The sequence below is a fragment of the Balaenoptera acutorostrata genome, chromosome 2 (genome assembly GCF_949987535.1).
Source record: "Balaenoptera acutorostrata chromosome 2, mBalAcu1.1, whole genome shotgun sequence".
Lineage (NCBI taxonomy): Eukaryota > Metazoa > Chordata > Mammalia > Artiodactyla > Balaenopteridae > Balaenoptera > Balaenoptera acutorostrata.
The window spans coordinates 120,536,819-120,556,014 of record NC_080065.1 but is presented as its reverse complement, the minus strand read 5'-3'; the positions used below and the strand labels follow the sequence as shown (position 1 = coordinate 120,556,014).

At 36.6% G+C, this 19,196-nt stretch overlaps 1 protein-coding gene across 2 annotated transcripts in view; it reads right to left on the bottom strand.

Moving 5' to 3' along the window:
• DDX46 (DEAD-box helicase 46) overlaps nt 1-18,064 on the bottom strand; it is a 52,282-nt gene extending 34,218 nt beyond the window's left edge. For both annotated transcript variants that reach the window (XM_007172164.2, XM_057540688.1), the window contains exons 1-10: nt 17,893-18,064; nt 15,466-15,654; nt 14,022-14,165; nt 8,964-9,060; nt 6,510-6,675; nt 4,900-5,051; nt 3,419-3,532; nt 1,857-2,022; nt 1,020-1,140; nt 275-450 (exon numbers count right to left, since the gene is read on the bottom strand). In XM_007172164.2, the coding sequence (XP_007172226.1) occupies nt 275-450; nt 1,020-1,140; nt 1,857-2,022; nt 3,419-3,532; nt 4,900-5,051; nt 6,510-6,675; nt 8,964-9,060; nt 14,022-14,165; nt 15,466-15,654; nt 17,893-17,909 (1,342 nt within the window). In that variant the 5' untranslated portion in view covers nt 17,910-18,064. The remainder of the gene's footprint in view (nt 1-274; nt 451-1,019; nt 1,141-1,856; nt 2,023-3,418; nt 3,533-4,899; nt 5,052-6,509; nt 6,676-8,963; nt 9,061-14,021; nt 14,166-15,465; nt 15,655-17,892) is intronic.
• Between the last annotated feature and the right edge of the window lie 1,132 nt (nt 18,065-19,196).

Genomic DNA, 19,196 nt, shown 5'->3' with positions numbered 1-19,196 from the left:
GCACGAGGAGTCTACCTGCCGAGACAGAGTTTAAAAACTGAGCTGTGCCAGGAGAGGCTGTTTTTGTACTTCTGAGATGTCACTCCAGAGCTCTGAAGATTCTCACTCCACCTGCTGGTAAGGGGAAATCAGCCCCAAAGTGCCAAATTTATAAAGGAAATGTACATAAAGACATCTTTATTGTTATAATTAACATTACAAAGCATCAGGTCTTTCTGATTAACTGACAACAAAGTTGTTAACTGAAAAAATAGTTTAATGAAAGGAATTGTACCTATTGGCCCCTCTCCTTCTTCTAATGACCTCTGATCCATGATGTGTCTAAACATGGGCAACAGAAAGGCAATGGTCTTTCCACTTCCTGTCTTGGCAATACCAATCAAATCTCGTCCAGACATTATAGCAGGAATCGCCTGGGTTTGGATTGGCGTAGGCTTTTCATAACCATGCCTTAAAAAGCAAACCAAAGGAAGACAAGGTAAGAACTGTGATCTCTGGGTCCCTCAAACTGTAGAAGTTTTCCAAAATGTATATCCATACAATGAAAAGGAATGAAGTACTGAGACATTCTACATCATGGATGATGTAGAAATATTTGAAAATACTACGCTAATTGCAAGAAGCCAGTCACAAAAGACTATGTTAGTATGATCTTATTTATATGAAATGTCCAGAATAGAAAAATCTATAAAAATAGTAGATGAGAGGTTGCCTAATGTGGAGGAGAAAGGAGAAAACTGACTACTAATGGATCCAGGCCTCTTTCCGGGATAATGAAAATATTCTAAAATTAGATTATGGTAATGACTGCACAACTCCATAAATATACTAAAAATCATCAAATTGTAAACTTAAAGGGTAAATTTTATGGTATGTAAATTATATCTCAATAAAACTGTTTAAGAAAAAAAATCAAGTTTTTCCATTAGAGTAAAAATGTAAGCAAAGGAATTATTTGTGTAAAGGGCTATTTTTAGTAGCAAGATATTGAAAAATGTGGACAACCACTGAACACTTACTTTTTGAGAGAGTTTAAGATCTTCATAGAAATCCCACACTGAACCCAAGATTTAATTGGTTTGGGGCAACCTTTTCCCTTGACAATAATGCCCTCCATTTCCAACCGAAATACATTCACCTCTACAAAACAAAATCCAGATTAAAAACTCTTAAATATTGTTCTATTAGTGCCTTCTACTTTTCAATGAGGCATGGTAAGATTAAGAATTTTCAATTCTTTTCTAGTGCTCCTGAAGGTAATTCCATAGAAAAGCTACGTGACAAAGCACTGAACAGCTCAGAGAGACAACTAAAGTGATTACTGTTGCAACCAATTAGGAACAAAAGAAACACTCCAATTTCTACAATTTGGCTTTTATTTTGACTTAAATTGTACCAGCAATAAAAGAACAATGATTGACAAGTAATACAACCACTTGTTCTTCAAGCAAGGGTTGCCCAGATTATCCTTATTCTATCAATATCATACAGATTCACATTGGTTCCTAACTCTCAAATATCAGAAAAGGTTAACAATATTTTATTTGCTAACTTCACATGAAGAGTATTTTCAATGCTAAAAATCTCAACTACATGAGCCAAACTAATTTTTGCTCATTTTTTTTAATGTTTCCAAAAACACACTAATTCTTCACTGATCCAAATCTTTGTGGATGTTGTCCTACTCTCTAGAATGACTTCTCGCCTTCTAGTTCCCTCTCATTTCTCCAGGTAAGCCAGGCAAATTCCTCCTACTCATGCATCAACTCACAGGCCTATCAACACTCCTCGCAGGCAAGGTGAAGTGTACTCCCTCTGTTCCCACAATAACCAATAAATGAATAAAAAAATTCTACCCTCTTGAGACATTTTTGCCAGTTCTGGAACTTCAACATAAAAGTTTTTTCTGAATTGTTCATATTCAATTTTTCCATGATCCACTGGTTCTAGAAGCTTTCTCTGCTTTGTCTGATAACCTGTAAGGGCAGTCTGAAGATCAACTTCTTCCTCCTCTGAAGAATACTACAATTAAAAAAGAAAAATTAAGAGCTAAATCCATTACTACTTTCTCCTATGGGAAGAAATATTCCTAGTTTTAAAGATCCTCCTCTCCTAGAAAATATTCTTTGGCTTTTATTTTCTGAATTTTCCAACTTAGTTTATTTCTTCTTTGCCCTTATAGAAAGCTATAATAACAATATAAAGCTAAAATAAAAAAATAATTTTAACACGGCTTTAATAAAGTTTTCCTATAGTTTTCTCTATATAAATCTTTACAATGAGTGCTAATAGGAAAAAAATTTAATTTCTGTCACTTCATTTCTTCTCTCCCTATTCTATATCTGGGATGAGCTGATGAGGGACAAGGGGGAATCAAAAAGTGGGCATACACTTGAGCAGCAACACGGATGAACCTAGAGAATATCATACTATGTGAATTTAGTCAGACAGAGAAAGACAAATATTATATGAGATCACTTATACGTGGAATCTAAAAAATAATACAAATGAATTTATTTGCAAAACAGGAACAGACTCACAGACACAGAAAACAAACTTAGGGCTATCAAAAGGGGAAAGGGGAAGGGGAGGGATAAATTAGGAGTATGGGATTAACAGACACAAACTGCTATACATAAAATAAACAACAAGGATTCACTGTATAGCACAGGGTACTATATGCAATATCATGTAATAACCTAAAATGGAAAAGAATCTAAAAAAATATATATATATATACATATGTGTGTATATATGTATGTGTTTGTGTGTATGTGTATATATATGTATATATACCTATAGATAGATATATATATCTGAATCACTTTGCTGTATACCTGAAACTAACACTGTATTATAAATCAACTATACTTCAATTAAAAAAAAAAAAAAAAAGTAGGCATACAGCAAGAGGTCAAAGATGTTAGAATGTTCTACCAATTTGAATATTCGGCTACAATACTGTTGAGAATAGCAAGAATTTCTCCTAAGAGTAACTGAAAAGCACACTTCCATCAATGCTTTCTTATAAATACTTCTAGGACAGTATCGCGAACAAAGTCAAAAATTAATGAAGGGGGCTTCCCTGGTGGCGCAGTGGTTGAGAGTCCATCTGCCAATGCAGGGGACATGGGTTCGAGCCCTGGTCCAGGAAGATCCCACATGCTGCGGAGCAACTAAGCCCGTGTGCCACAACTACTGAGCCTGTGCTCCAGAGCCCGCGAGCCGCAACTCCTGAGGCCTGGGCGCCTAGAGCCCATGCTCTGCAGCAAGAGAAGCCACCGCAATAAGAGGCCCGTGCACCGCAGCGGGGAGTAGCCCCCACTCACCGCAACTGGAGAAGGCCCGCGCACAGCAACGAAGACCCAACGCAGCCATAAATAAATAAATAAATAAATAAAAATTAATGAAGAATTACCTCCATGGCATCCTGGTCATTCTCCATTAGCTCACCTTTCTTCTTATCAGAATCTACGACTGCTTTTTTGGTTGTGACAACAGTGACAACTTTTGTGACTGTTGGCCCAGACTTCTAAAAAAAGAATATAAAACATTGTAAAGTTGAAACACAAATTATACACCAAATGAAACACAATGATAACTGTCACAATTTATAATTTGAATTAACTTAGTTGTTAGTGACAACCTAATGAAAAAACAAAAAGTAGTCTGGGGCTTCCCTGGTGGCGCAGAGGTTGAGAGTCTGCTTGCTAATGCAGGGGACATGGGTTCAAGCCCTGGTCTGGGAAGATCCCACATGCCGTGGAGCAACTAGGCCCATGAGCCACAACTACTGAGCCTGCACGTCTGGAGCCTGTGCTCCGCAACGAGAGGCCATGATAGTGAGAGGCCCACGCACAGCGATGAAGAGTGGCCCCCGCTTGCCGCAACTAGAGAAAGCCCTCGCACAGAAACGAAGACCCAACACAGCCAAAAAATAAATAAATTAAAATAAATTAAAAAAAGAAAAAAGTAGTCTGCTTTCTCCTTACTGACTTGCTTGAATTTAAAAGTGTAGGTACTTCCCTGGTGGTCCAGTGGTTAAGAATCCACCTTCCAATGCAGGGGATGTAGGTTTGATCCCTGGTCAGGGAACTAAGATCCCACATGCCGCAACTACTGAGCCCGCGCGCCACAACTAGAGAAGCCCACACACCGCAACTAGAGAAACCCACACACCGCAACGAAGATCCTGCATGCCGCAACTAAGACCCGATGCAAATATTTTTTAAAACTTTTTAAAAAAATGTAATACAATTGCATTATATTTTGTAACACATTAATATATAGGTAATATGGTATATAATATATACTTTAATATAATATTATGTAATATAATTTATTTTAAAAATACTATTAAATGGTACTTTTCACTCATTCAACAAGCCAAATACTATTCTGGGACCTTAGGATAAATCAATAAACAAGACAGGTAAGGTAAAGATCACTGCTCTTGGGAAGTTTTTAGAAGAAGGAACAAACAATAAACACAACAAAAAATTAATTTATATAATTTTTCAAAAGGTAATAAATGCTATTAAGAAAAAGAAAAACTAGAGTAAAGAGGATCAGGAGTATAAAAGATGGGAGTGCTGGAGAAGGACCTATTCGGGGCTTACTGAAGAGGACCCACTGAAGAGGACCTACTGAGAAGGCAACAAGAAAAAATACTAAACAAAGATGATGGTAGTTAACAGTGACTTCTAAAAGAACATTTGCAGTTAAAATTCACTAGTATCTCTGCTATTTAGAAAAAGTATTGACACTTCTGAGACAGGGAAGGAAACAAAATCATTAACTTTATAAAGCCCTGCATGTCAGTAGTAGGTCAATGCAACAATGAATTCAAGTTACCCAATTAGGAATGTAAATTTTTAAAAATAGGAGAAAATTCCATACCTTTTCATTTCCCCCACCACCTTTCACACTTCTCATATTAAACTTTTTTACTTCCTCTTTCACTTCTTCCATGTAAGCATCTAATGGATCTAACTCCTCACCCTCCATTTCATTTCCTTCCTTTTCAGCCTCTGCAGGATCATCTTCATCATCTAAAATATCAGAATACACTTTCTTTGAATTTGTGTTTCAAAAGGAAATACTTCACAATGAGACCACACCCCCCCCCATTAAAGCCTTTTCTCTTACTACCCAAACACCTTCCTTACCAATTAACCCAGGCACAACGCAGTTCAAATACTCACACTGGCAAGGTTTTAAATCCAGCAGGTATTAGTTTTGAATAATACTAATAATAAAAGAAATAAATTATAAATTATTAAACTGAAAAGAGGCAGAAAGACTAATATGTCTAAAAAATGGATCTCCGGTATTGTTTTACAACTACACTAGCAGAAGCAGAACTAAAAACTCTGTCTGCTAAAATGGTATGTTTATTTCTTGCAATTATCTTTCTTTAAATCACACAAAGAAAAAATAATAGCACATTCTTAATTAAAGACAATCTAATGTTTTTTACATAACTAAGATATCATCACCACTTAAAGGTATAATCCATTCATCTATTTAGTTCAACTTTCACAGAAAATGAAAAATTCACAGGAATTTTCACAGAAAATGGAGCAAAATTCCCTTTTCCTATAATATCTCACTCTTCCACTTCACTAAAATCTTAAACATCAATATCAGATGTGGAGGGGAAATGTTTCTCTTATAATTTATGAAAAAATCAGAGGGACTTGAAAACATGCCCTTAACTTACCCTCATTACTAACATTTGAAGTAAAAAATTAAAGAGTTATTTACTGACTATGCCCATAAACACCTAACTCTCCACTCTAAGGTAAAATCAGTGATCCTTACCGAACACTACTATACAATTTAAAATTTAATGTAAACATTAAAAGGGGCATTTAAAAATCTCAAAATGAACCTAGTGATTCCACTTCTAGGTATATACCCAAAAGAACTGGAAGTTGGGACTCAATCAGATACTTGCACACCAATTCTCATAGAAGCATTATTCGCAATACCTAAAAGATGGAAACTTATATATGCAGCAACAGATGAATAGGTAAACAAAATGCAGTATATATGTACCATGTAATACCATCCAGCCTTAAAAAAGAAGGAAATTCTGATACATGCTACAAAACGGATGAAACTTGAAGACACTTTGCTAAGTGAAAAAAGCCAGACACAAAAAGACAAATATTGTATGATTCCACTTATATGAGGTACCTAAAATAGGCAATTCACAGAATCAGAAAGTGGATTAGAAGTTACCAGAAATGGGGGGGAGGGGGACAGGATGGAGAATTATTGTTGAATGAGGTACAGAGTTTTTGTTTAGTTCTGGAAATGGACAGTGGTGATGGCTGCACAACACTGTGAATGTGCTTAATTGTCACTGAATTGTACACTTAAAAATGGTTAAAATAGTAAACATCATGTATATTTTTCCACAATAAAAATGGCCTATTACTCATAATTCTAGAATATTCTACATGAACTGTTATATAGTCTATTAGTCTAACAAATGAATATACCATCATCATCTTCTAAACTCCATTTTTTCCCTTGTTTCATCTCTTCAATTTCCTTTTTCAGTTCCCCTATGTTTTCCATGGCCTTTTTACGTTGCTCTTCCCGCCATTTCTCTACCCTTTCTTTTCGCTTTCTCATTTCTTCTTCTAGCTTATTCTGGTCAAAGTTCTTGGAGGAAAAAAAGAGAAGTAGAGAGAGGGAAATAAGGATCAACAATTTTACTCCAAGTGACATTTCAGATAACTTCTCCAAAGTATAAAAAAAGGAAAAATAGATGTACACAAAACTCCTAAATTTAGACCAGATTTAGATCACACATCTTTTAAATATATTCAGGAATAAACTAGCAAAATGAAATCACAATAAAAAGCATCTTCAACTAAGAAAGCAGACAGACTTCAAACACCATAAATTAATCTCATTTTAGTTACAAGCAATATGCACACATGAATTCAATTTCCCCCTCTAAGTGGAAACTAAATCAACTAGCAAGCAAAGTTCTCTAGTTATTATTCTCAACTTTAAATCCTGCAAACTCCTCCGAGATTGCCTCCATGAAAAGCAATTTTCTATTACAAATTACTGAGTAAATGAAAGCTATTTATCAACATGATTAAGAAGTTTTGATCTTTAGTCTTTAGGTCTAGGTTTCCTAGGAACAGCCATTCTAAAGCCTGTATCAAGACTATTAATAATACTCTTAAAAGGAGAGAGCAAATCATTTGCACAGTCATAATCAGGGACTTAAAGATTAAGCATTATAGAAATCAAAATTTTAGACACGCTACCTTACAGGTAGGTATGGAAATACACGTGTATAAAAGTCAAAGAAAATATTAATAAATTATAATGATGATGGCATTTTGGGCACCTGGGATTACAGAGAATTATTTCTGACTTTCCAAGTATTTTATAATACAGTTATATTATGTTTGTATTTTTAAAATAAGTTTATTTCTTAAACAAACAAAAAGCTTTGCTCCTGAATTTATATCCTTTATAATAATTCCATCCTCTCTGAAGATGAGCCCCAGAAAGCTTATGTATTTTTCTCAAGATCACCCACTCATTCAAGACTAGTAGAAACTAGATCAGAAACCAGACTCCCAGACTTCTTGTGTTATATCTTTTCTTAGATACACTGCTCAGAAAGCAGGTCTCTTAAAAAAAAAAAAAACCACTAAACAAATAGAACTCAAAAAAAAAAAAAAAAGGTGAAGCGATAATATATTCTAAAATGGGCAAAAGATATGACTAGGCATTCAAAGAAAAGTGCAAATAGTAAATAAACTTAAAATACCTTATTTAATTATTAGTTTACATTATGTTCACAGCATTTAAAAATATTTACTCATATTTAAAGATATGCAACTCAAAATAACAAGAAACCAATTACACTGGCAAAAATTAAATTTTGAAATACCCATGTTAGCAAGAATGTGAAGAAACAGACATTTTCATATGTCTAAAATCTTAAAACTTATACACCTTTTTTGGAGAGCAATTTGATACTATTCATCAAAATGTTAAATGTATACGGCCAGCCCTCTGTGTCTGTGAGTTCACATCCTCAGAATTCAACAAACTGTGGATCAAAAGTATTCAGGAAAAAAAATTCCAGAAAGTTCCAAAAATCAAAACTTGAATTTGCCCCATGCTGGCAACTGTTCACATAGCATTTACATAATGTTTACAACTATTCACACAGCATTTACGTCATATTAGGTATCATAAGTAATCTAGAGATGACAATGTATGCGGGGAGGATATGCGTAAGTTATACTATATCATTTTACATAAGGGACTTGAACATGTGAAGATTTTGGTATCTGCAGGGGTCCTATAACCAATCCCCCCAGGATACTGAGGGAAAGCTATATATATATACCCATTGACAAAGTCATTTATTTCACTGATACCAATTTACCCTATACTATATTCACAAAACACATGTGTACAAGGATTAATATACCATTGTTTATAACTACAGACTGGAGACAGCCTAAATATCCATCTACCTTTTTTCAACAAAACACTATGCAAGCATTACAAACAACAAGCTCTACCTCTGTATGCAGCTACAGAAAGATATCCAATATTTAACAAATGAAAGCAGAAAGGCATTCTACTTCTTAAGTTAGATAGTTCGTATACTGCTATTTATTATTCTTAAGACCTTATATATTGATAAAACAATTCATAATTTAAAAGTGACAAAAAGGCACAGAATAGTGCATATAGTATGATCACATTTTGCACATAAAATTAGATAATTTGTATAGATATGCAACTTTTTTCTGAAAAATTTTCTCATGGGACAACTATTATTTTACCTGTTTGTTTTACAAATCTATTATCATTTACTTAAAAATAAAACACACAGCATTAAGAAACAAGAATTTGTCACTATAGAAACAAATTTGATATTATACGATTACTTATGTTAGTAAACATACACCGGCATCCTTTTCTTTTTCATCCTCTTTGTCATCTTTGTCTTTTTTCTTCTCTTTAGAACTTTCCCCACTATCTGTTTTCTCTTTGGACCTAGACCTACCAAAAAAGAGAGAGAAAGAGAGGGACATCATCTATTTGTTTTTGGAAACATTAATTTTAGAATACTTAGACTTGTATTTTACTTTTTATGTAAGAAATAAACTTCCAAGAGTCAACTGAATTTTTATGTGTATATATATATATATATATATATATATATATATATACACACATACATATATATATATATATATATATATATATATATATATAAACACTCTGGAAATAAAATGAAGAATTAATCCCATGACACTAACTGCAAATATTATTAGATATCTGGAAACTGACCAAAGGAAAACTGGACCCAGCATATAAAAATAATTACAAAATTTAAATAACAAGTTAAAATTTAACAAATGGAGAAATACACGAAGACATTAATAGTCTACAAGACAATTGATATATGTAATAATATTTAAAATCTCAATAGGCTTGCATTTTGACCCTACTTAGGGCATCTAATAATGAATAAAATCCCTTAACTGTAATGTAATCAAATTAGTTGACCTTTTTCCCTCCTTTATGATGGGTGCTTTTTAAAGCATCTTAGAAATTTTTCCAACTTTGATGAAGATACTCAAGACGTAAAGAAGATATTCTCTAGTACAAACTCCTAAAAAGTTTATAGCTTTGCCATCTAATGTGGTTTTTAATCTGTTTGGAAATGCTTTTTGTGCACAGAATGAAGTAGCCGGTCCTATTTTATTAAAGGACAGCAAATGTCCCTAACACCATTTATTGGAAAAACTTTTTCCTACTATTTGCAATGTCACCACTGTCATTTATCAAATGACCTTATATGTGTGGATCTGATTCTGAGTTCTTTATATGGTTCCAGTGATCTACTTGTCTACCCTTACAATAAAGCAACACTCTTAATTTCTATACCTTTATGACAAGTCTTGATACCTGGTAGTGCAAGCCCTCATAACTTGTTCTTCAAAAGTGTTTATGCCCTTTGCATTCATAATTTTTTTTTGTTTTTTGTTTTTAAACATCTTTATTGCAGTATAATTGCTTTACAATGGTGTGTTAGTTTCTGCTTTATAACAAAGTGAATCAGTTATACATATACATATGTTCCCATATCTCTTCCCTCTTGCATCTCCCTCCCTCCAACCCTCCCTATCCCACCCCTCTAGGTGGTCACATAGCACAGAGCTGATCTCCCTGTGCTATGCGGCTGCTTCCCACTAGCTATCTATTTTACATTTGGTAGTGTATATATGTCCATGACACTCTCTCACCCTGTCACATCTCACCCCTCCCCCTCCCCATCTCCTCAAGTCCATTCTCTAGTAGGTCTGTGTCTTTATTCCCGTCTTGCCACTAGGTTCTTCATGACCTTTTTTTTTTTCCTTAGAGTCCATATATAAGTGTTAGCATACTGTATTTGTTTTTCTCTTTCTGACTTACTTCACTCTGTATGACAGACTCTAACTCCATCCACCTCACTACAAATACCTCCATTTCATTTCTTTTTATGGCTGAGTAATATTCCATTGTATATATGTGCCACATCTTCTTTATCCATTCATCCGATGATGGACACATAGGTTGCTTCCATGTCCTGGCTATTGTATATAGAGCTGCAATGAACATTTTGGTACATGACTCTTTTTGAATTATGGTTTTCTCTGGGTATATGCCCAGTAGTGGGATTGCTGGGTCATATGGTAGTTCTATTTTTAGTTTTTTAAGGAACCTCCATACTGTTCTCCATAGTGGCTGTATCAATTTACATTCCCACCAACAGTGCAAGAGTGTTCCCTTTTCTCCCCACCCTCTCCAGCATTTATTGTTTGTAGATTTTTTGATGATGGCCATTCAGACTGGTGTGAGGTGATAGCTCATTGTAGTTTTGATTTGCATTTCTCTAATGATTAATGATGTTGAGCATTCTTTCATGTGTCTGTTGGCAATCTGTATATCTTCTTTGGAGCAATGTCTATGTAGGTCTTCTGCCCATTTTTGGATTGGGTTGTTTGTTTTTTTTGTTATTGAGCTGCATGAGCTGCTTGTAAATCTTGGAGATTAATCCTTTGTCAGTTGCTTCATTTGCAAATATTTTCTCCCATTCTGAGGGTTGTCTTTTGGTCTTGTTTATGGTTTCCTTTGCTGTGCAAAAGCTTTTAAGTTTCATTAGGTCCCATTTGTTTATTTGTGTTTTTATTTCCATTTCTCTAGGAGCTGGGTCAAAAAGGATCTTGCTGTGATTTATGTCATAGAGTGTTCTGCCTATGTTTTCCTCTAAGAGTTTGATAGTGTCTGGCCTTACATTTAGGTCTTTAATCCATTTTGAGTTTATTTTTGTGTATGGTGTTAGGGAGTGTTCTAATTTCATACTTTTACATGTACCTGTCCAATTTTCCCAGCATCACTTATTGAAGAGGCTGTCTTTTCTCCACTGTATATGCTTGCCTCCTTTATCAAAGATAAGGTGATCATATGTGCGTGGGTTTATCTCTGGGCTTTCTATCCTGTTCCATTGATCTATATTTCTGTTTTTGTGCCAGTACCAAACTGTCTTGATTACTGAAGCTTTGTAATATAGTCTGAAGTCAGGGAGCCTGATTCCTCCAGCTCCATTTTTCGTTCTCAAGATTGCTTTGGCTATTCAGGGTCTTTTGTGATTCCATACAAATTGTGAAATTTTTTGTTCTAGTTCTGTGAAAAATGCCAGTGGTAGTTTGATAGGGATTGCATTCAATCTGTAGATTGCTTTGGGTAGTAGAGTCATTTTCACAATGTTGATTCTTCCAATCCAAGAACATGGTATATCTCTCCATCTATTTGTATCATCTTTAATTTCTTTCATCAGTGTCCTATAATTTTCTGCATACAGGTCTTTTGTCTCCTTAGGTAGGTTTATTCCTAGATATTTTATTCTTTTTGTTGCAATGGTAAACGGGAGTGTTTTCTTAATTTCACTTTCAGATTTTTCATTGCATTCCTAATTTTATAATCAGTTTATCAAATACTTTTCTATTCATGTCTGCTAAGAACTTTTAAACATCAATATATGTTGAAGTTAATAAGATGCTTTTCCTGAATCTACTTAGATAACCAAGACTTTTCTCCTTGAATCTTATTAATGTAGAGGATCATACTGATTGATTTTCCAATGTTAAACCAACCTTCCATTCCTGGAATAAATCCAACTAGTTTATGATTGTATTATCTTTTTTATATATTGTTAAAAGCAGCATGCTAATCCTTTATGTTTAGACTGAGTATAGCCTATAATCTTCTTTTTGCACACTGCCTTGTCAGGTTTTCCTCTATCATCTTATTAATTTTTTTCATTTTATGCATGTTTCTTCTTTCTTAAGTCTTTGTTCCTCAAAAGTATCATTACAGAGTAAAAAGACAAACCAGAGCAATATATCTGCCCCTCACATAAATGACAAAAAACAACTATCCAGAATATTTAAAAACAAAAACCCCCTATAAATCAATTTTTAACGACAGAAACAACCCAATAGGAAAATGAGCAAAACATTTAAACATGTACTTTAGAAAAGAGGAAATCTGAATGACCAAGAAACACATGAAAAAGTGTTCAACTTCATTAGTAATCAAGGAAATGCAAATTAAAACCACAATGATATTGCTATTACATGTCTTAACAAATAAACAAAAATTAAAAGGACTGACAATACCTAATACTGGCAAGGGTATGGAGGGATACAATTCTCATATACTGCTGGAAATATAATTAGTATAAACTCCTTGGAAAGCATTTCGGATTACTTAGTTAAAATGAAGCTATGTTTATTCTATGACCACGTAACTTCACTCCTAGATATATACCCAAGGGAAACTCATACACATGTATACTAGGATATATATACAAAAATGTTCATAATAGCCCCAAAGTTAAAACAACCCAGACATCCATCTCAGTAGAATGGATAAATAGTGGTATATTTATACCACAGAATAATATTCAGCAATAAAAATAAACTACTGTTATGAGCAACACAGGTAACTCTCAATGTTGAGCAAAAACGCAAAAGAAGACAAGACTCATTCATGTAAAGTTAGTTTAAAAACATATAAATCTAGACTATTCTTTTTCCAGTTATACACACAGGTCGTAAAACTATAAGGAAACAATCAGGACATAAACTACTAGCACAAAAGTCAGGAGTGATTTTATATAGGGAAGGAAGGAGCTGGGTTAGAGAAGGGACATGGAGGGCTTCCGGGGGTACAGAAAATGTTCTATTTCTTGACTTTGGTGGTGGTTACGTGGATCTTACTTTATAATTATTTAATAAGCTTCATGTTTATATTTCACTCATTTCTCTGAATTTATATTTTAAAATTTAAAATAATCCCAATGGGCATTATTACACTGACCTTGACAAAATAAAAGTAAAATAAATGACATGGCAAAAATCCTCATTAACTAATATGGAGAAAACAGAGAACACAGAACAAATCCATACATCCCATGACACCACTTTAGAAACAATAATAGGCAAAGAACAAACCACTAACAAGAGAAACAAAAAGAGTAAACGTATTATGTCTAATAGACATAAATAATATCTCAAAATTGAATGGTACTAACATCTTAAGGAAACAGGTACATTTAACTTACAAAAGCAAAGTTCACCCATTATGAATAGCAATTCAGCAATACACACCATGAGTAAAAAAGTTATTTGTCAATCAACATCGGAAATGCCAAGAAAATAATTTCAAAGGAAAAAATAGTTCCCACAAAGATGTATATAAAATGCATTTCTGACCATTAATAGCAAATATTAAATAAAAGAACAATGCATTATGAGTGTTAAAACTAATAGAATCTAGCATTTTCTAAAAGCATTACAAGCTTTATAACCTACTGAAATAATTCAGCTAACAGCTAATGGCAGCAGCCAAATTCAGTATTTATAAAGATTTTTTTAAAAAACTGTAGGGAACAGAGTCAGTTCCCAACCTACCTATTCTCAGCTTTCTTGCTTTTATTGCCGGGACTGGAGGATCGGGATCTCCGGCCCCGGCTTCTACTCCTCGAACGTCTCCTGTCTCGACTTCGAGATCTTCTTCGCTCTCGACTTCGATCTCTCTCTCTACTTCTGGAACGCCTGAAAGGGGACACTTCATTTATTCTATGACCAAGTGGAACGTCTACTTCAGACCATGGTTCTGCCTCATGTTGAAAGAAGCTTCTTAATTATTACCATTATTAAAGACAGATTTCAATTAACTATCAAATCAGCTAAACAGGGAACAAGTAAAGCCATTCCTTACAAGTGGTCAATGAAATAAATGATACTAATTTCAAAGTGATGTTTGGTGAAAAACAAGAGGAAATAAGTAATAAGAGCTGTTTGAAATTTATGACCTATAGCAGAAAATCTAAATTACCAAGACAGCCGAAACCTAAGTATAAGGATGGGCAGAATGGGGCTGTGGAAAGATCACAGATATGAAAATTAAGAGACAAGAATTTCTATCCTGGTGCTACTAATTCGTGACATACATAGGGCAGATCAACTCTCTGGGTCTCAGTTTCCTCATCTGTAAAATATGGAGACTTCATCAAATAATCTCAAAATCCTTCTTGCTCTAAAATCTTGTGATTCTTTCACACCAAAAAGTCAAAGACCAAATCTTAAATGACCAATTTCACTTAACAAGTACTTGACTGAATTGTATGAAACTGTTCCTGGTACCTCATAATATAAAATTGAATAAGTTAGCGTTATCCACATTTTACGGGTGAGTATGTTCCCTAAGTACCAGGTGACATTTTCGCAATCTCTCCTTCCAAGGTCTGAAAAAGATAAAGTCAAAGTTCTTTCTGTGATCAGTTCACAGCACCTGTATAACCTTGTCTTCTTTCTCATTTTAATGAGAAACTTTATTAGATATCTTTTTTTGGTGTGGGGAAGATTATTTTTATTTAGAGACTGTTTTCTACCTCCAGAAAAGTTATGGCTGCTTGGGTGGTACCATGAAATATTTAATCAAGTTTAAAAAAATTAGGATGTTCTTTGGTTAAATCTAAAAAAGTTCTTTAAAATAGTTTCAAACAGAGTATGGAGATGGCTCTGCCCTGTTTCCTTCTCCTGTCGGCTCTAGCGGTTGCTCTGAACACAGGGGTCAGCTTTCTTGGGACAGGATTAGACTAGAACCCCCCTGATGGCATATTACCTTAGCTTTTACTTCACTGTTTGAAAATGACAGTGGAAAGGGAAAAAAAAAATACTGTTTGTAAGTTTTCGTTCTAGGCAAATCACTTCTGTACCTAATCAAACAAGCTGGGGTAAAGCAGAGGGCCTGCAAAAGGGCCACTAAATTCTAGTCCAAAATTTTTGAAGAAGCCTGATTTAGCTGAGAAGGTCCAATTTAACAAGAGTCCTGTGGAGATTAATGTCTTACCTCAGACGCTTCCTGTCTCTTGACCGAGATCTTCTTTTATCCCTGCTACGAGATCTCTCTCTCCTTCTATCTCTATCCCTGCTTCTAGACCTTCTGTCATCTCCACGTTTACTTCTTTTGTCTGAGGGTGAGCGACTTCTAGATCGACTTCCAGAGCGTCCCCGTGATGCTGATCGCTTCCGATAGTGGCTAGATTATTAAGTTAAAGATTAAGCTTAGCAAACACAGCTTCTATTACATTTTATTTATTTTATTATTTTCTAAAAAAAATCTCAGCAGATAAATTAAACATTGAAAGGACTTCTTATACGTAAACTTTTTTAAAATTAGGGGGAAAGAATGAACTCTTCTGCTACAGCACACTGTCCTGGAAAAGAAGGAAGGACAGTAAGCCAAAGAGACCTAGTTCCTGCCTTTGGGCCTCAAGCAGCTTGCATTCTGGTAAAGGAAGAGAGGATAGGCAAGTAAAGAAGTAAGTATACAATATGTATTTGGTGCTACGGAGAAAAACAGATGAAAGTAAAGGAAAAAGAGAGACAGTGGGAGGTAGGACGTTTGCTCCTTTACACCAGGTGATTAGAGAAGGCTTCACTAATAAAGTGCCATTTCAGAGGTTTAAAGGAAGTAAAGGAAGTAACCATGGAGATATGTGAGGGAGAAACTTTCCAGGCAAAAGGCACAGTAAGTGCAAAGACCCTGAAGAGGAACCTTGATTGGTGTGTTTAAGGAACAGCAAGGAACCAGATGTGCTTGGAGTTGAATGAGTGAGAGAAAGTGTCATGAGATGGGGTCAGAGGTACAGCATGGTAGCCAAATGTGGAGAGCCTTATATGCCATTATAAGGACTTTCTCTTTTACTTTGAGAAAAGATGAGAAGCTACTGGAAGATTTTAAGCAGAGGAATGACATAACCTCCCTACTATTTTTAAAGCATTACTCTGGCTGCTGAGGGGAGAACAAACCAAAGAAAGGCAAGGACAGAAGCAGGGAAAACAGGTAGAATGCTACAGCAATCGTCCAAGTAAGAGACAGCGTTGGCTTGGATCAGAATGTCATGTGTAGAGTTGTTGAGAAGTGTCAAAATCTGGACATTTTAATGACTAATTAAATGTCAAGTGCAACAGCAAATCTAGTACACGAGCAAGGCAAGGCAGAGAAGTGGGGGAGAAGGCCGAAGAGATGGAAAGGACCTTCTTGGGAAGGGCCCTGAAGGCTGTGCTGAAGAGTCTCACTTCATCTTGGAAGCAGGAAGAACCAACAGACATGAAAGCAAGGAAATGACATAATCTTATGTTAATTTCAGAAGTGTCACTCTGGCTGCAGTGTGGAATCAACTGGGAGAGCAAGATCAGAGGAAGATAACTTGAGGCAGGTGTAGCAGTCTGAGTAATAAATGATTAGGGCCTGAATTAAGTCAGGGAGAGCAGGAATGGTGACAGGGTGCAGCATCTAACTGGATGTAGGCAGCGAGAGAGAAGAACCAGTCAAACAAATATCACTTCCAGGTTTCTGGTCTGGGTGGCCAGATGAACAGCAATGCTTTCACGGAGATTTAAATGACCTTTACACGAATTTTCTGTAGTTATGGAAATACTCTTTATCCAGGTGATGGTTACACGGCTTATATATGAGCTAAATTTCACCAAGCTCTACCCTTAAGCGTTATCCATTTCCCTGAATATTAATTATACCTCAGTAAACTACTATTACCTTACTTACTTATTATTTGTATCCTAGATATAAATGATCTTTCAGTCACAGCTAAACATTAAGCAAATACGCACATTTAAGATAAAAATCTCAAGGTCCCAAACCAGGTAACAATCTGAAATGTTGAAGAGATATCAGAGTTCTAATAAGACCTCCCAGTTCTCAGTTTAAAAAGGATAAAAAACACATAACAAAGAAACTTTAAATCTATGTGCGAAATAAATGCCCATGCAACAAGCATTTATTGTAGCCCAAAACAAACCTAGTCACGTAGTATTGTAGGCGATGTAAAAATGTTTGGCCACACGCTCCTTTCAATTAAGAAAATACCACACGCGCACAAAAAACTAAAGTAGAGAGCGACAGGGGCCAAAGAAATGTTGCAAACGCGAAGTAGTGAGAAATTTAACTGGGATCGCTATTGACTGAGGCTATACGGGTAAGCTCCGCGGAAATGGCGGGATGTAGTTGAAGTCCCGGAGGTGTGTTCCCGCTCCAAGGGCTCGAACCGGCCGATGGCCGTGCAAGGGAACCCTGTGCCCGCCGCCGACTCAAGCACACCCACTGCCTCAGCCGAGGTCCCTCAGCCCCTCTAGTAGCCGCGGGCAGCGCTGGCCGCACGTGGGGCCCCACCGAGCCAGGCCCGACCCCGCGGCCACCTCGACTCCCGCCTGAGGAAGAGACTCTCCCGCTCGCACGCCCAGCGCGCCGCCTCACCGTGACTCCCGGCCCATGCCGCAGGCCGCGGGAAAGCGGCGCCCTTCGGGACCACGCGCAGGAGAAGGAGGCCGCACAGCCCTCAGCACGCCGGGCGAGGAGCAGCACTAACAAGCTGCAGCAGCCACAGCAGCAGGCACCATCCGAACGCGGCCAACGAAAACAGGACGTGCTGGCGCCAGCGGTAGGAGGAAGGAAAAAGCGGGCCGGAAGCGGCTATCGCTCCACAGCGCCACCTCTCGGCTGGAGGCCGCACAGTGCCGGCTGCGCCTAAAGAGGTTGCCTCGGCCGGGTTTTCCCTGCACAGCCGCGGAAGTCCCCTAGGCTTGGTGAGGTAGAGGGTGATGCCTCAGCCATGCAAGCCCTGGGAGGGTCTTTCCTACAGCGGGCACTGAAACGCTATAAGCAACCCCGAGCTGTCCCAGGAAGTGTACTGACATCTAAGCGATGCTACAAACATCTCCATTCACTCTCATCATTTCTACATGCATTCATTTAAACATATTGTTACCTGTCAGGCATGTTCTACCTTCCAACGAGCTTTCAATCTCGTGGCAGATATAGGCATTAACAAAAACATAAGCAGATGTAATGTAACAGAAAAGAGATTCTACCATAGGAAAGGGGTTCAGAAAAAGAATTCCCTAAGGAAGTGACCTTTGAGGTATGATTTGAAGACTGAGTAGGAGTTAACTTGGTGAAGAGGACGAAGAGCTAAAAATACGTTACACAAGATAATGGCTCTCAACATTGCCTGCGCTTGGGAGCTTAAAAATACATATACGGATGCGTGTGTTCCATTCTGATATTCTGATTTGATTGGTCTGGAGTGCTTCCAGTGCATTGGGAATTTTAAAGCTTCCCAGGTGATTGTGAAGTACAGTCCGGTCAAGGCGAAGAACGACTCGCCTAGTGGAACTTACGCTGCAATGTTGAGTTGTTTTAGCAGAAAGCTGTAAAGGAGTTGGGGACAGGCTCTCACTTACTTTACGTGCCTCTGTACTATTTTATGTTCTTACACGTAAGGATGTTAGAAAAGTTCCATATTTTGACTGTGGCAGTCATTGCATGGATGTTTGTCAAGATTCATTGAACTGTACGCTTTATTTTTATTTTATTGTTATTTTTTTTGGCCGTGCCCCACAGCCTGTGGTATCTTAGCTCCCCAACCCGGGGCCCTGCAGTGGAAGCGTGGAGTCCTAACCACTGGACGGCCAGTGAGTTCCCTGAACTGTATGCTTTAAATTGGTGTGTTTTATTGTATGTAAATCTTACCTCGATAAATTTGAATTTTTAAAAAATGA